Source organism: Pseudochaenichthys georgianus, chromosome 14 (genome assembly GCF_902827115.2).
Source record: "Pseudochaenichthys georgianus chromosome 14, fPseGeo1.2, whole genome shotgun sequence".
In the NCBI taxonomy this organism is placed as follows: Eukaryota; Metazoa; Chordata; class Actinopteri; order Perciformes; family Channichthyidae; genus Pseudochaenichthys; species Pseudochaenichthys georgianus.
Genome location: NC_047516.1, coordinates 20,054,066 through 20,072,567, shown reverse-complemented (window position 1 = coordinate 20,072,567; position 18,502 = coordinate 20,054,066). Strand labels below are relative to the sequence as shown.

Below are 18,502 nucleotides of genomic sequence, written 5' to 3'. Positions count from 1 at the left end.
AAAAGTAAGTGATAGAAGAGAAAAGAGAGGAAGTAATAAAGAGAGCGAGGGCAGGCGCAGGAGAACGGTAAACCGTTGGCAGATCATGCCTCATGCAAAACTTTCATGAATAAAACATTTGCCTAGCCTCCCATTGCTCAGATCCATTTTTCCTCCATTTGCCTGCTCTACCCTCTCTATCTCTCACACGCATGATTAACCTCGGGAGGCCTTAATCAACACTGGAAATGACCCATGCTCCTTGACTTACCTCTCCCTTCCTCTCCTCTCCTCCCCTCCTTCACCTCACTCTCTCCCCTCTCAACACGTCCTTCACCGCAGGTCTGTCAGTGGTGCGGTTTGCCTCACCTGCTTTCCCTGCAGGCAAGCGCTATTTAAGGGTTTGTTTATCTTACCTGTGCAGTCATTAACTGAAGTGAGGGAAACATTCAAATGCGCCTGCTGAATGAGATATAATACATTGGCTTTGTTTGAATGGAAAGGTATTAAACTGCATCAGACAGGAATGGATTTGAGATTTTTTGTCTTTTTCAATATATGATTATTTATCTTTTCTTTTCTTTGCTTTATGATCCCATCCTGGGGGGTCTTGGTTTACGACGAGAAAGTTATAGCTTGGGATGAATAATCTTTCTTACATAAGCCTTTACTCACACACTCTTTAAAACTTGTCCTCTGGGTACAGGGATAGATTGATGGTTATTATTATTTACTTGCTCACAGCTATTCTAACACACACATCCATGAACTGAAGCATCCACACACACATACGTGAGCTGTCCTGAAAACTGCCAGGTTGCTATGACAAACCAATTGCAAAAAGCGACCTGTCCATGATGCTAAAAACTAGCTCAACTCGGAGTTCGAGGTCACACCCAATTATATAACTGTGTTTATCTTTCTGTTTCCCTCATTGGGTGCAGGCCTTACACACACAAACCCACATGTGCACACACAAGTCCACTGAGAATGGTTTTTAATTGGTCTTCCCTGTGTAGCTGAGGTTGATGGTACCACTGGTTAAACGCCCCCTTTGTGTCCTATGTTAGTCTCCAATTTAGCACACAGTAGTGACACAGTACTAGTATCCTGGCTGAACATTAGCTTTTTAATAAGGATATTTTTTTTTCATTTATTTAGATATGTTGAAAACCCTCTGGGTAAAACACATTACCTTTTAGTTTACCGTCATCGTTTTTTACTTCATTGGATCATCAGAAATGTATTAAGCACATTTAATTAACAAAGCAACCCTACAAATCAAGCAATCACAAATCTACCATCTGTTTCCCTCTGTCTACCGCAGTGACGCTCTCTCTCTCTCTCTCTTCTCTCTCTCTCTCTCTCTCTCTCTCTCTCTCTCTCTCTCTCTCTCTCTCTCTCTCTTCCTCTCTCTCTTCCTCCTGATGCATCCTCATCTCCTCTTACGCTTTTCTCCATATGTGTCATGTTACAGGCATCAGCGGTCAGTACCCTCTGGTTCAGAATATGACGGTGACGGAGGGTGGGACGGTGAACATGACCTGCCGTGTGGAGTATAATGACAACACCTCCCTCCAGTGGTCAAACCCTGCACAGCAGACCCTCTTCTTTGGAGACAAGAAAGGTACGTTTGGGAGATTGACAGACAGCAGCAGCCGCACAACAGATGCAGTCTTACAAAGTATTCCCGAGTAAGGCGTGTGGTAGTTGAGAAATGCACAAAACACACAAAAACAGGTTTTATTTTAGCCTGGAAAGCAACCTGAAAAGCTCCTTGTGTTCCCCTGTGTTTGTCACCTGAATAAGCCGCTTTTTTTGTTGTGTCATAGCATCTGCGTCTGTGTTGTCCTGGCTGTGCTCCCTTTTAACAGCAAGTCTGTTGAAGGTATAGAAAAAGAGGCAAACTCTTGGGATGGACTGTATATAGCTACTATTGTTTGTCACTTGATCCATCAACCTTACACACACACACACACACACACACACACACACACACACACACACACACACACACACACACACACACACACACACACACACACACACACACACATACACACACACATCACCTATTCACAGTTTGAGTGCTTTTGAGTGTTGTTTTGTTTGCTTCTTGGTTTGTCTGTGTGTGCCGTCCATTTGACTTTCTTTGGATTTTAAGATCAGCAGGGCACAAGGAGCAGGCGACTGTAGATTGCTGCAAAGCTTTTGTTATTTCTCTTATTGATTGATATCCTTCTCATGATCAGGGAAAGCCTTGGAGCATGTTGACATCATCCCATGGGAAGACATTGGTGGATCAAACTAGGTTTTCTATAATTTTCCATCCGAGTAAAAAACTACTGAAAAGTTTAATATTATTGTTAAAATCAAGTTAGAAGATCAGAAACAGACAAAATACTCTCAAAGTCAACCATTCACCACGTTGCGCAAGTGCCCTTCATTGCAATCCTTGCAGTATGAATAAGAATTTAGCTAAAAGAACAAAGCTAATCACCTAAGCTTTGGATGGTACAACATAATGGCCTTGTGTGTAACTGATGGCGTGAGAGCATTAAATGGGTTCCATATCATTTCACAATTTGTAGTACAGGATAAACAGTGATTTGGCGTTGGACTCTACCTTGCTTGTGGTGGTGTATTTTTCACACTAATGAAGACAGCGTAATGCGGTTAGCACACTCAAACATCGTCGGGATAACTAAAGTGTGATTTTGTAGCCAAAGAATCGGAACAATGGATGTTAGGTTTTCAAAGGGGAGAGCCACATTAGTGGACCCAATCTGACTCAATTTCAAATGATATAAAAATTAATGAGACAGGCTAAATGCGTTTACTCAATTAGATAGTTCAAATGTGTTCATTTCCAACACTTTGCAATATTAGCCAATGCAACACTAATTAAGCTAAAATGACCCTGACAGGGGTCATTTTGGAGAGAGACAGGGGACACAGGGAGTTTAGCCACACTACACGAAAGAGAAAATAAAATAAAAAGCACAATGGGGCCCCTTTAATATAAAGTATGTTAAATGAACTAAAGAAAATGTTGTTATATATTATATACAATTAACAACCTCATCCACCTCAAAACCCACTTCCTAAGAGAATACGGTGATCTGCAGAAAAGACACCAAGCTCTCTCTCAACACTTATATACACCGTAGATCCGCAGTGTGCTGCAGAGAAATTCCTTCCATTAAACGGATACAAGCCCTTTTGTTGCACACAGTCACACACACCGAAATGCACAAAAACAAATACACACACACATGCTGTGGGTGTGGCACCAATGTTTTAATGGTTAATAAGTACAAAGGCTTTATCCCCGACCTTTCACACCCTCTTCAGTGGAGTCCCCATAAAGAGGATTCATGGGTGTTATTTTGTTGGTTCACGCCTGCTGAAATTATTGTGCCCTGTGCGTCTCTCGGCTGTATTAGTTGAGTGTAATAGAGTATGAATCACACTCTCTTGTAAGTGTCCGGATTAAGCACATATGGGATTTACACAGTCTTCCTCCATTATCCGCCTGCCCATTGGGCTGCCTTGCATTTGTGTATTAGTGTTTGCGTGTGTGCGTGTCCGGGTGTGTATGTCTTTTTGCATGCAGAGAGTGAATGCATGCAAATCATTTCAATTTTCAGCTATTTACATTTTCCGGAAAGAGCCACTGCATTGAACATCAAATGCAACAGTTGATGTTCTCTGCAGGTTATTCCATATCACACCAGGGGTCGGTTTTAGGGCTGCATTTCATGACATTTCCCGCGCAGAGAGATTGGAAGTGAAAAAGCAGCAAAGGACTCTTTTATTATCAGAAAAGCAAAGGGATACTACTGAGACCTTTGAATTGCTATGCTGTTTTGGGCTGGTATGTTGGTGTGTGTGTCCGTGTGCACGGGTTTTTGTGCTTTGGGATTTGTCCTGCTGAACGTGGCACATTTCAGATGCACATGCTGATGGGAGTGCTTAGATGGTGAGTGTTTCCAAAGTGCCACTGGCAGTGTGAGAAAGGAAAGATGTCTCAGCTGCAAACGCCTCTGAGCACAGTAGGTTTCAGATTAATTTTCCTTGCTGCCTGTTGGGAAGAAGAAGATGGGGATTAGGCAAGCACACAGTTGCTCAAAAATACATCCTGAACTTGCCAACTTTCTGCATCCTCTGCTCTGTTACAAGTAGTTTAAATGATATGCGTTTGTTCCTTATGGCAAGTTACAAAACATTTTTTAATACAGTCTATATATGACATTATTTAAGGTTATTGATTGACTCCACATAGGTACTGTAAACAAATGTATATTAACTGATTTAAAAAAAGTGCTAAAATGTCATTGCAGTATTTTGATACATACATTTTGTTTTATGAAATGTATAAGCAGGCCATTGTCTTGTCTCTATGATGTGTGTTGACCTAACTCAACAGATTGTTGATAGTGCACATGTGCCTGCGTGTGCATGCGTTTCATCTCAAAGAGTGTCACTTACATCCTCTATTAAATTCAGCCTCAGAGCATTAGCATAAACATATTGTTTTTCAAAGACAAATGCAGAAACTGACTCCATTACGGTCCTTTGAGTGGTGCCGGTTCTGCCTCTGTTGTTGTTGAATGTGAGAGCTGAGGCTCACCCCTAAGACGTTTAGTCGGATGAAAGAGACTCCTCTTGTCTTCCGTCTTCTCAAACGTGCTTCGATGGCTGTGAAGGGTTGTTTGAATTTTAAATAAGTCTTTGTCACGAAAGTAGCCAATTGTGTCTTTTCCATCACCACTGAGGGACTTAAGCCTCAACAGCGATAGAGAGATGAGCACTGGGCAAGAGGGATTCTCTCTTTTATAACATTCAAAAGAGGCTAATATCTCTTCACAAATTGCTCTTTTGGTTACAATATTATTCAAGACCTGATAATGGCTTTATTTCCTGGATGGAGACATTTTGCAGTGATGCATAATTACAATGTATTCGTAATTCCCGTACGAGAAGGAACCGATGTGTAATTACTTTCCAGGCTAAATGTGCAGGCCTACAGAATGGTCTCCTCGTGTGAGAGCATTGGCTAGGGTATGACATTAAAATATTTTATTCAACATGGTTACTAATTAGCTAACCTTTTTCCTCGCCAACACCCGTAGTTTCATTCTCAACCTACTCTCTTGATCCCGTTCTTCTCTCTTTGATTATCCCTCCACCTCTGCCTTCTTGGGTCTGGCACAGGATCGTGATATATCTATCCTTAAAAGTAAGATTAACACACATTTGGTAAACCTGAATGCCTTAGAGCCTTGTTCCAGGAGGGGCTAATTTACGTGATTGTGTGGAAGCAAAAGATGCTGTACACATTTGTCATTTAGGGTATCAGTAGGGCTGCAACTAACTATCATTTATATTATCTATGAATCTGCATGATATATATTTATTGGATTATACATTATTTTCAATTAAAAATGTCTATGTCAGTGTTTCAAAGTCCAAGGTCATGTCTCAACATGTCTTGTGTTTGTCAGTCCATTACTTAACAAATAGTTGGTGATTATTTTTCTGTCAATCAACTAATCAATGAATCAACCTACAGGTGCAGCTCTAGGTGTCAGCGGTTACGTTATTAACGGCCCCTACACACGGCAGCGTGCGTTGCCGCTTCAACGCTTCTGCCCATTCACTTTGAATGGGGTGACGTCACGATTCGCCAAACTGCATTGTGGGAGCAAAGCGTAGCTTCTCTCGCGGTGCTCGCTGCAAAAGTAGAGTTCTACTTTTGCCGCCTCGACGGAGGCGTCAGCCAATCAAATCCCGCGTATGCAAATCTGACAGTACAAGCACTAGCCAATCAAACCGCGTGTATGTTGGGAGAGCCAGACCGCAGTTATTTCCCATATGTCAAAAAATGGAGGAGAAAATGATCGTGGCGGTAGGGAATCACCCGGTACTCTATGACCAGTCCCTCTTTACATACAGGGATACAAACCGGAGCAGCCAGGCATGGGGGGAGGTGGCAGAGACAGTGGGTGAAACTGGTAGGTTTTCACTTGTTTGGGGAGTTTATATCCAGTGTACTTTGTTTGAATGGACAGCTAGCAAGCATAGACAGTATATTTAGCCAGCATGGATGTAGAATGAATGCTTTGCTATTACGGAGCCTACACACGGCGGCGTGCGTTGCCGTTTGGCGGTGGGCGTGTCTTGAGCTTGGGGAGTCAACGCGAGCAACGCGACCAACAATCAATCACATAAATGTCCCGCCCCGGACATACAAAGCAAAGCATTCATTCTACATCCATGCTGGCTAAATATACTGTCTATGCTTGCTAGCTGTCCATTCAAACGAAGTACACTGGATATAAACTCCCCAAACAAGTGAAAACCTACCAGTTTCACCCACTGTCTCTGCCACCTCCCCCCATGCCTGGCTCCTCCGGTTTGTATCCCTGTATGTAAAGAGGGACTGGTCATAGAGTACCGGGTGATTCCCTACCGCCACGATCATTTTCTCCTCCATTTTTTGACATATGGGAAATAACTGCGGTCTGGCTCTCCCAACATACACGCGGTTTGATTGGCTAGTGCTTGTACTGTCAGATTTGCATACGCGGGATTTGATTGGCTGACGCCTCCGTCGAGGCGGCAAAAGTAGAACATTGCTCTACTTTTGCAGCGAGCACCGCGAGAGAAGCTACGCTTTGCTCCCACAATGCAGTTCGGCGAATCGTGACGTTACCCCATTCAAAGTGAATGGGCAGAAGCGTTGAAGCGGCAACGCACGCCGCCGTGTGTAGGGGCCGTTACACTGCTAGTTTAATAGTAATGCACTTGTTCATTCTTCAAGGTCATAGTTCAAAAGTCTTGTCTTTCCTCGGGTTCTGATTGTATTTTTTACTCAGTCTCTCTTTCTGTTCTCAGTATATCATTTCCAGAATGGTAGTGGCATCTCTTCTAGTTTACATTATACACTAATCATTTTTATCTGGCTGTAAATGTCTGTTTCTTAAAGTCTAATTAAAAATAAAATCTAAATGTTACATTTAACAATTTGGAAGAATTATCAAAAACATGATTTTAGTTGTATACCATTTTATGGTGTTTACATTATGTATGGGACAACTGCTATTACACACTGTAAGCAAATCAATGTATCACATTTTAATTTTAATCATTTGCATGACGTCATGCATGATTCAGATTAAGTGGAAACGGCCTTGCTTTCGGCTTTTGGTCTCGGCTCATGCTGTTTCATGGAAAAAGGAACCGACCATGAAAAAGGTCACGATGACTGAATCCAATCCAATCCAACTTTATTTATATAGCACTTTAAAAACCTTCAGACCAAAGTGCTGTACAGAGAGACAAGCTCACACAACATAATATACATTTAAAATACAAGATACAAACACAAAACAAACCAGAATAAACGTAATAATTAAAAAATAAATAACAGCCATATAATAAATAATAGACCACTGAAAGCAAATAAAAGCAACAATCTACTTGTTTCTGAATGCCAAGGAGAAGAGGTGGGTTTTAAGACGGGATTTAAAAGCAGTCAGTGTGGGAGCCTGTCTGATGAGCAAGGGCAGGTCGTTCCACAGTTTAGGGGCGGCAGCAGAGAAAGCACGGTCCCCTCTGCGCTTAGACTTTGTTTTTGGCACCCTCAGGAGCAACTGATCAGCTGACCTGAGAGTGCGAGTTGGCGTTGAATCTCCCTTCAGTCTGAACGCAGTGAGTCACAACGCCCATGCAATGGTTCATCAATATATTATGCAACCAAATAAAAACATTAATTCCAAAGCATGAGACATTAGGGCTGCACGATTTGGGGAAATAATTACGATTTTTCTGACAGATATTGCGATTCGATTTGCGATATTTGTTTTTAAGCGACCCAACGGAAGTTTATTGTAACGGCCATATCTCCGGCTAGGAAGGTCGTATCAACATGCTCCCGTCTCTAGCACCCCCGCAGCCCGAGCTACGAGTGAAAGAACTAAACTTACATGAAACTTCAGTTGGGTTGCTTTAAAGCAGTGGTTCTCAAAGTGGGGGGCGCGAGAGACCAGGAGGAAAAATGGTTATAAAAAAAAAAAAAGCTAAAAAAAAAAAATTATAATTTGAAAAATGTTTGATTCGAAAATAATATAAAACAGTACTATTACGTCTGGGTCTCTGTGTTTCATTAAAGCTGGGCTCTGTGTGTGTGTGGAATGAGCCATTGTGTGTGCGAGAGAGAGCGCACGGGTACCGGAGATCGTTGTTGTTAGCGAGCTACGCTAACGGATATAACGAGTTTTTTCAACAACAAAGTGGAGGAGAGTCCTCTCCTGTCAGACTGAGAGACTCAGTGAACTAAAGGAGTCTCTCAATGTTATCTCAGTGGGTCTCAAATGTTTTGGTCACCATTAATGTAAACAATTATTTCCGAGGCACACGTTTATATGATCATTATAGTTATAAAAGAAATAAGAGAATAAATGAAAAACAGGTATGAAATACTATATGACAGTAAAAAAAAGAATAAAGTTTAAAAGGGTGATTTGTAAAATATCCATAAAGAAAAAGTAAATCTGTTTACAGTTCTGTTTCAAATGGGTGTTGAGAGATGTATCCATTGATCTATTCATGTTGCTCTCAAAGTGCACCAGATTGATGCTTTTAACTTCAAGATTTAAAAATAAATCTTCCCGGGGGAGCTTGCCCCAGACCCCCCTATGTGAGGTCCACACACCACCTATAAAAAATAGCACTTTACCCCTGCTTACACATATGCCGTGAGCTGATTATCGAGCCTTCATTGTAACAGTCGCGGGTACACTGTGTATATGTGTGGGGAGTGTTGCAGTAGAACATTTAACTGTAGCGACCGGTACATTAATGGGAAACCCTAAATGTTTGAGCACCCTCTATGAAACGTCAAGCTAGCCCACAGCACCCCCAAAAGAAATATTTGGCACCGCCACTGAGCCTGACTATTTGTGTTGGGGGGGCCTGACTTTTTTTTTCTCCAAAGGGGGGGCCTGACAGAAAAAGTTTGAGAACCACTGCTTTAAAGTCAAGCTTCAGTTTAAGATTCACCCTGTAATAGAAACAGGTGATGGAGCATTACTAACCTGACTCAGATGGTTTGTTTCACCAAACCATCTAGGAAAGCTCCATTGAAAGCCATTTGGAAAAGTATTTCAAAAATACTTGGCAGGTGATTTGATCAATCTGTCTATCACCTACGATCATGGGCCACTTCTGATTGGTTAACAATGACTGGTACATGTGGAGCACAGCACTTCTGATTGGTGTGGGTGACTGACACACAAGAAAAACAGAAAAAAAAGGTTTAGGGTTAAAGGGTTAAAAACTAGGGTTAAAAACAAAACAAAATCGCAGTCTTAGCGATTTGATAATTGCATCATTTAAAATCACGATTTCAATTTATACAAGCGGCCGAGATGGGTTTCCTCCGCCGGGTGGCTGGTGTCTCCCTTAGAGATAAGGTGAGAAGTTCGGTCATCAGGGAGGGACTCGGAGTTGAGCCGCTCCTCCTTCGCGTCGAAAGAAGCCAGTTGAGGTGGTTCGGGCACCTAGTTAGGATGCCACCTGGGCGCCTCCCTAGGGAGGTGTTCCAGGCACGTCCAGCTGGGAAGAGACCAAGGTGTAGACCTAGGACCAGGTGGAGGGATTATATCTCTTCGCTGGCCTGGGAGCGCCTTGGGATCCCCCAGTCAGAGCTGTTTCCATGTGTGTTTGCAACCATTTCTAATTATGGTATATGATACTTTTTGCAAAGTTACCAAAGTGCCTACTGGTGGACATGTCTTCCCATGCTGTGCCATCTGCAGTTTGATTGAATCTGTTTAAACATTAAGATTAGTGTTCTGGGTGAGCAGCTCAGGGCCAACTGCTCGTTTTAAGGCCCCTGAGCTGCTAAATGTGAAGTTATTCGGGTGCTCCGATGTGAAATATTCAGCTGTCTGAATCCATTTGCTGGCTGTTTTTGGGTTGTGTGAGCATGTGTTGTGTGTATGTAAGTGCACATATTCGTATGTGCATGTGAAATGTTAGGCATTCCACCTCGCTAGTATGCAGCCATGAGAGCTTTGATGCATTCAGAGTATCTGTGCATGAGCAATTTAGGGGATAGGCTTTTAAAAGTTTTCCAAAGTAAATACAAAAATAAGAAATGCTTGACAGACTTTTTTATTGAACAGATAGCAGAACTTTCTCTCTACAAACTTAATCTTTGCAGGAAAGTTAAACTTTTCAGACAGCTGTCTTTTGGTATTTTATTTCCTGGAAGAATGCTTCTATGAAACATCCTTTCATATCGGCCTGAAGATTGGTACGGTGTTCTCTCTGATAGACAATACTTGACTGTAAATCTCCGAAGATCCCTAACAAGTCCCCTCTCCCCAAGACAAGCACCATAAAACATGAGAGGAAGGAAAAGAGAAAAAAAGGTGGCAGAATATAGGCCTTGGTGGGATAAAGGGGAGGAATTAAGGAGGCATTTTATGAGAGCTTTTGGAAGCAGTTATCACCTCTGAAAGACGCAGACAAACTTTTCTTTGACCTTGAGCTTTCTGTGTCTGCTTTCTTTGTCACTTCTCTTTGCACACAGCGTTTCAGTATATCATTCAGCTTTAGTTGATCACATTTTGAATGTGCAGACATCTATAATGATTAAAAGCACAGATCTGTATAGTCATTGGCGTTGTCGTTATGGATCAGAGAAACTGGTGTCAAGTAAATGTCAGCTTTGTTTCTTTCTCTGTTCAGCTGCAAAGCAGGTTTCGGAAAGAAAGAGACTACATTGTCAAATGAAGCAATATATCCAGTTATTACTGCCTTTATTAGTGGAGCCACTTATCATCTGCAGGGTGTACAGAAAAATACCTGAGGCAAAGGGAATAATTAGCCCACACTTAGTAACAGGCTTAGTCTTTCTCTCTTCTGGGAGAAAGTTCTGGAGCACAAAATGAAAAGGGAAAGAAACCAGTTATTTTATGCGTTATCAAAATGACAGTGTATAGCTCTACAAACACTGTCCATTTTCTTTCAAGCGCTTTTGAAAGATAACCATAGAGGGTATCCTAGAAAAAATATGAATATCCTCATAGACGAAGGCATTTGTTCTATTCTGGAGCTCGAGGGGGGAAATGTATGCTTCGGAAAAACACAATGGGGTCTATAGGCGAGAGCTGTCTCCTCCCTGACCCACTTCACACAAGGACTTAATGAAGTGGGGCTGGTGGAGCTGTCCCACTGAACTCTGCATGGCAGGTAGAAACTGATGAAAGGAAATCATTTCTGTCACATTCCATACAGCCAATTACTGTATGGAGTATGGCACATTTTACATAGTAAAAAGCTGGTGTGCCTTTCGGAAAGGTATAACAGGTAATGGAGGTTGAGGAAAAGGCTGAGATACAGAATACACATTAAGCTATTCAATAAGCATAGCTTTCTGGGGCTTCTCTCTCTCTCTCTCTCTCTATCGCTTCCTCACACACACGCTCATACACACAGAAGCTCAAGCCTCCAGATGGGTTGTTGACAAGGAAAGGAGAACAGTCACATCCAGACACATGCAGCAGAATGTATATTCTGAAATTTGCACTTTTCTCATTATAAAAGTGTGTCAGTTGAATGAGCAAACACCTGCCAAGGCTCTATACTAATGCATACTGTCCCTGGGTAGAAAGGGGGACACGGAGAAGGGGGAGCAAGGAGAGGGGAGGCCAGTGGAAATGATGGCAGAGGAAAGGGCAGGAGTGGGAAGAGAGAAGGGAAATAAAGGAGCAAAGTGAAATGTGATATCATAGGCTTAAAGTGAGTGAGAAATATTTTATTACACTCCGTATGCTGATACAATAAAATCTTCCTTAGATGTCTTTCATACACACACTCACGTTTAATGATGGAGAGTAGCCGTGAAAAACTGTGATGCCGACAAGACGTTGTACACAGGGATTTGTTACAATTTTAGCGTGGCTATGGCAACATACTTTGTCAAAACCAGCAGCTCTGTCAGATAATAGTTCGTATCCCCATATTGAGCTGGAAACCCCTTTATGAATTTCACAGTACATTTTACACATTGTTTATAACGTTTTGGAGCCTTAAACCATTTTGCTCTATATGGTTCCATGATCAAAATGAAACACATGCAGCTTTCACCATTACAGTACATTTGAAGTAGTCCTTAACTACTACTTTGTTCTTGCAGCAGGGAAAAAAAGGTTGTTGTCATGTTTTTGTGACTGTTCTTGTGGAGCACTCATAAGTTGTCAAATAGCTCTGCATTGCAGTATGATTTGCGACATTTTGAATTAAAAAAACACAAACAATTGGCAGGATGTTTGGAAGAAGGTAATGTGAAGTAGAAAGAGTCTTTCATTGGAAAAAAAGAGCTTCTGAGTGGGAGGTGAGAGGAAATAATTCGGTGGAAATTTCCGTACATACCTTTTCAAATTTGATTAACCTGCTACTCATTAATGGTTCAAATAGTATGATTGAATGTAACATCATACTTTCAATAAGACTGTTTTACCGGCTGACAGAATGTCTTCCCTCAGAATAAAAAGAACCATGACATATTTGACCTTCTCTCTCAATGCAGCTTCCATCTGTCTCACTTTTCCTTTTCAATGATGTGCCTTTCTTCTCATCCTCTATAGAGCTTTTTTTCCTTTTTTAGACATAGCTGACTCTTCCCCTCTTTGCTCTAACCCTTTTTGATTATGGTGTTTGGGAACAGAGGACCTTGTGGCTTTGGTGTTTATGATCGTTTACTTTCTGTTATCTGATCGGTCATGGCTGCTTTCAGGCGAACCTCAGTCCGGTCATCAGCCCTCAGAATAAGAACAGGCATCTTTCCGCCCTCACTGCGGTTCTGATTATCTAACTGCATCACTTTGGCAAACTCATAACATTGTCACGTCTCAGGGTACTTTGTGTTAGTGAAATCGGATGTTTGAAAGACATCTCTCTCGGTTTTTCTCCCTCTCTCTCTCACACACACACACACACACACACACACAAACTGTAATCTCTGTGTACTTCAGCAGCAAAACAGACGGAGGTGCATTGACCATTAGTTGCAAAACAAATCAAACTTTGATGCTGACAAGTTCAGCTTTCCTTTCAGTCTCTCTTTGTATGTTCACGGAGAGACGCAGATGAAGGCTTAATGAGCAAAAATATGATTGTACATTCAGTAAGTAGTTATTGTGAAACAGAAATCCGCCTCGCTTTGTTGCAGACAATGCGGTCGTCTGTGAACACATTCTGGAGTGACTAATGGTCTCTAATGGATGACAGGCAACAGCAGAGCCTTCACAGACAAAAGCAAAGATACATTCCTCTCCTCTCTCTGTCGATAGCGAACCTTTAACTGAGCAGAGAAGGACAAATCGAAGGTTACATTTCAGTTTTTTTCATATTAAAATCCTATAAAAATGATATTGCATATTATTCATGTTTCAAAGGGAAATGGTATAGTACTGAGGGGGATATATTAGTAATGGGGTATTCAGTTTGGTTCTAACTGAAAACAAAATGCTACATTTCGCCAAATTGTTCACACTATAAACACAATAAATCAAGTTTATTGATTGATAATAATTTGAAGTGAGACAAATTTGCTATGAATCAGAAATCTAACACAAGAAAATGTTTAAATGTTTTCATATTTCAACTGTATTATAGCATCCTTACCAGTTATATCAGGATTTCATGGTTATATAAAACACCTTTCATGTTTTTTTAAATCCACCCTTCCAGGGGGATCAGCGTGATCCTGCATTTTGGCATCTAAACTATCCTGATCTCTGCCTGTAACTTAACGCTTAAAGCTTGATTGGATTTCTAAATGCAAAGACTAATTGAAATGATCAGGATCTCAGATTCGATAGGAACCTATATTAGTATGTATGCTCAATGCCGTATCATGCAGGCAATGATCTGCAGTACAGGAAGTTCAAACCGGAGAGACGTGATGTAAGGAATACATATTTATTGTTTACACGTCATATGAATGAAATGATTGCCATGATAATACAAAAGGAGAATGGAATGGTGTTTGGCGATTAGGCCCCAGTTTGCAGGATAATCATTCAGGAGGGAAAGAACCGCTCCGATGAAATCCCCAAAACCAGTGAAGTATGAAATACTGAGATGAACTGAGTTTCTTACCTTGTGGGGTGACTGTGGTGATCTGGGGATGAAATAATCACTGCCGGAGCTTACGGGTCATGCTGAGACTCTGACTGCCGAAATCAGTGCCGGTCTTATCTGAAAACGACCTGAGGGTCGCCTGCCTGGCTAGCAGGGCTTGACTACGCCGCCCGAAGGTCGAACGTCCTGCCGGAGCAGGGATCTTGTTTTGTAACTGACACCGAAGTGTACGGTGGCCCAACGTCCACGACACCGAAGTGTACGGTGGCCCAAAGCCACGACACCGAAGTGTACGGTGGCCCAAGTCCACGAGGCCGAAGTCTGCTGGGACCAGCAGTCCACGAGACCGAAGTCTACGGGGACCCCCGGTCCACACCTGACTCCGCAGGATATACATTTCACACGGACACATTTGAGCAAGGGCCTGGGATTTGGATACCTGCGTGCATGAGAATGTAGCCCGTTACATGTAGATGCAGCGTGATACGAGACATTGTTCCCTGTGGGCGGGGGCCCACGGACTAGGACAGGAATGCAGTTTGAAATCCGATACCATAATGAGACATGTATACGTGTAGACGTGTTATGAACCACCACCAGTTATATGCATAGATACCATAGTTAGGGTCTGAGAGATCTTTGGGAAGCCAGTACGGCGCTGATGTCCGGGCGAATGTAGGTTGTGAAGGCGGAGGAGGACCACCGTCCTAGTTGTTGTAGGGATGAGGTAGAGAGACCTTGATTAGCAGCAGAGGTGGCTGCACCTATCCTGAAGGAATGTCCCGGGTATGATATAGGTGATAGGCCGGATTTAATGAGAACTTGCTTGAGGTAGAAATTGACGTGGGCCATGACCCTGCAAACCACTCTCCCTGGAAGAAACCCCCAAAACCCACGGATGGGGCGGCATCCGTGAAGAACCTCATTGAGTCAGAGGAACGCACGAGGTCATCGTAAAAGAAAGTAACTCCGTTCCAGTGGGCGAGCAGGAGGGACCAGAAACGTAGGTCTGAGCGGCAGCCTTCGTCTAAGAAAACGCAGTCATGGAGGTTGTCGACCGCTGATGCTGCGTCCAGGAGGCGGGAGATGAACGAGCGCCCCTGGGGGATGACGTGCATGGCGAAGTTGAGGTGTCCGAGAAGGGAGAGCAACTGTTGTTTTGTGATACTTGTTGCTCGCAGTATGACTTGGTGATGTCCCGGATGCGCTGCAATTTGGCGGAGGGGAGAGACGCCTTCATGTCTATGGAGTCGAGGATGATGCCTAAGAACTCTAAGCGTGTGTCGGGACCTAACGTTTTCTCTTTGGAGAGAGGGACACCTAACTCCTGAAGCAGTGTTTAAGCTTGGCCAGTGAGATCCCTGAGCTGTCCTGTGGCGGGTCTATGGGGAGGAAGTCGTTCGGTAGATGAAGGACGGAGGGGATTCTGACGATGTTCAGCAGGTTCCAGCAGAGCGCTTCCGAGAAGGAATTGAAGATGCAGGGGCTGCTTCTGCACCCGGAGGTCAGGCAAATGGCAAAAATAGAGTTTGGACTCCCACTTAATACCGAACAAATTCCACTGAGACGGATGAATGGGGATGATTTTGAAGGCATCGGTAATGTCCGCTTTGGAGAGCCGAGCTCCGTGTCCTGTGAACTTGATCATCTTTATTGCATTATCCACTGAGGTATGGTGAAGGGAGAACTGATCTGGAGGGATGATGCTATTGACGCTGCAGAATGGGCCGGAGCGGGGAGCGGACAGATCGAAAATCAGCCTTTTATTTACGTGTGGCTATTCCGATGGGATTTGAACGGAACACTGAGAAGGGGGAGGAGCTAAAAGGGCCGATTATATATCCTTTGAGAAGTTCTTTGTCGATGAGCTGGGAAACTATGTTGGGTTCTTTAGCGGCTGACTGTAAGTTTCTTGCTACGAAAGTCACTGTGGGAGTCAGCCAATGAAATCCCGTTTATGCAAATATGCCAGTACAAGCGCTAGCCAGTCAAACTGCGTGTATGCTGGGAGAGACTACGCAGGTCATTTCCTCATATTCCAAAAAATGGAGGGAAAATTCATTATAGCGCTAGTGAATCACCCGGTGCTGTATGATCAGTCTCTGTTCATCTACCGGGATACAAACCAGAGGAGCGAGGCATGGAAGGAGGTGGCAGAGACAGTGGGTGAAACTGGTAGGTTTTCGCCTGTTGGGGATTTTTTCCAGTTTACTTCGTTTTAACATTGCTATTGCTTTGTATGTCGGGGGCAAGAGATTCATGTGATTGGTTGTTGGTCGCAAAAAAAATCCCCAAGCTTCAGACACGCCGACCGCCAACGCACACTGCTGTGCGGACCAGTAGCGTAGGCAGAAATGTACTTTAGGGTGGGCCAGATTTTTCTTCTGCGCATCAGAAGCTAACAACAGTCCCCGCCGGTACCGGTGGCAGATTACTTTTAGAATACTTCTTCTTCTTCTTCTTCTTCTTCTTCTTCTTCTTCTTCTTCTTCTTCTTCTTCTTCTTCTTCTTCTTCTTCTTCTTCTTCTTCTTCGGAATACTTTCTTTTCCATAACAGATGGGTATGTTTTGGTGAACGGGAGACACGTATTTTACTGTTTTAATGGCTTATCAAGAACACAACACAACATCTTGGTGTCATTCTGGACAGCTCTCTCATCTGCACCCACATAAAAACTCACCCAGACTGCATTCTTTGTACTGTCTTAAAATCTTTCCTTGGAATATGTTATGCATTGTAAGGTGTCCTTGGGTGCCTTGAAAGGCGCCCCTAAATAGAATGAATTATCATTATTATTTATTATCTGAAACGATGTAATAACTTTTAAAACTTTTCCCAGTCACTTGCCCTATTATTCAGCAGCAGCAGGCCATTCACTTTGATCCCGTTATAAATGTCATAATTTCGACAATAAATAAATGCTACATAAACGTTATCTTCCACGTTTTATCTAACCATCTCCGTTTCTACCTTTCAATATATTTTGAAAGAGAACTCTCTCTCGCTCATCTGCGTGCGGGGGCGGGGCCTCACAGACACGCTGCATCTCTCGCTCACAGACACGCTGCAGCGCTGTGCAGTGTGCACAGCACACGGTTCTGCCGGTAATGAATATTACATTTTGTGAGGAAACTTTTCCACCAATAATTCCAATAAGTATTCACTTCAGGTTTACGAAAGTACTCAGATTACTCGTTTTTCAAATGTAACGCCAGCTGAATATACTAAGATTTTTTGTATTCTGATTACGTAACGCCGTTACATGTATTCCGTTACAACCCAACCCTGTGTAAGGGTGAGTGCAAACATTTTTTTCGTTAACACTAGTACCTGAGTGCAACGGAAGTTGAAGCTCCTGTGACGGAGTCGAAGCTCCTGTGACGGAGTCTTCCAGGGCCTGGAGGCGAGCATCGATAGCTATCATGGAGCTAGCCAGGGATTGCAGGGAGCCGGCCACGCTACTCTCCATAAGGGGTGTGTTAGTGACGCTCCCGGACTGGCGAGCCTGGGAAGGGGTGGATTTTGGAGGTGGACGGGATCCTGGAGGGCTCGACTTCCTGCCCTTTTTTACCTCCGCGGCTGCGGCCGCGTCCTCGCCCTGCTCTCTGGGGAGCTGACTGGAGCTGCTGCCCCGGACTGGGGAGCTACGCTGGAGACCTGGTCCGAGAGCTCTCGGAGTTGAGAGAGAGTGAGGCCTGGGGCTGTGGGAATGCCCTGCTGCAGGAGCCGGGCGATGAGGAAGTCTGCCTCTGTTGGTAAGCCGCTGTGGGGAGCCGAACCGGGATCGGAGACTTCCAGAGAAGGTTCGTGTTCCGAATTGTCCGAGTTGGACATCTTGAGCTAATTGTTTCTTACGGTTTTTCTCATGAGGAGGAGTATTGTAGTACTACCACGGCGTGTAGTCACCTGAAATGACAACTGACAGGGAGGAAGAGCAGGTATTTAAGGAATTTAGCCTGTGCAGCAATTGGCTGCTGAGGGGTGACGCCCTCGTATTTAATGAGGGGGGAAGGGAGCAATAGAGTGACGTGTAAGTGACTCATGTTAGGTCTTCCTTATTGAACTTGCGCGAAAGCTTTCATTTGTCATATTATTAATCAATAACGTTTTTACAGCCCAGTCACATTTAATTTGGCTCTCTCTATAAATAAAATATCATCACTAAGGTTTCATTTCCTTGCATAAGAAGGCCAACAAGTCTTAGAACTATCAATCTATCCACTTCAGATTTGTCTCACAAATTACTTTGGCTGTTGAAGGAAGCGAAGCAAGAAAGCAGAGCTGCATCACGACAGCCAACAAGCCAGCAACAGTGAATTTATTTTCTGACATTTGCCTTCTCACATTTCTTTGCCCTAAGCA

At 43.2% G+C, this 18,502-nt stretch overlaps 1 protein-coding gene across 3 annotated transcripts in view; it reads left to right on the top strand.

The window, feature by feature from the left end:
• Window positions 1-18,502, top strand: part of cadm2a (cell adhesion molecule 2a) — a 211,680-nt gene that overhangs the window by 150,966 nt on the left and 42,212 nt on the right. For all 3 annotated transcript variants that reach the window (XM_034099364.1, XM_034099365.1, XM_034099363.1), the window contains one exon: window positions 1,457-1,606. In XM_034099364.1, the coding sequence (XP_033955255.1) occupies window positions 1,457-1,606 (150 nt within the window). The remainder of the gene's footprint in view (window positions 1-1,456; window positions 1,607-18,502) is intronic.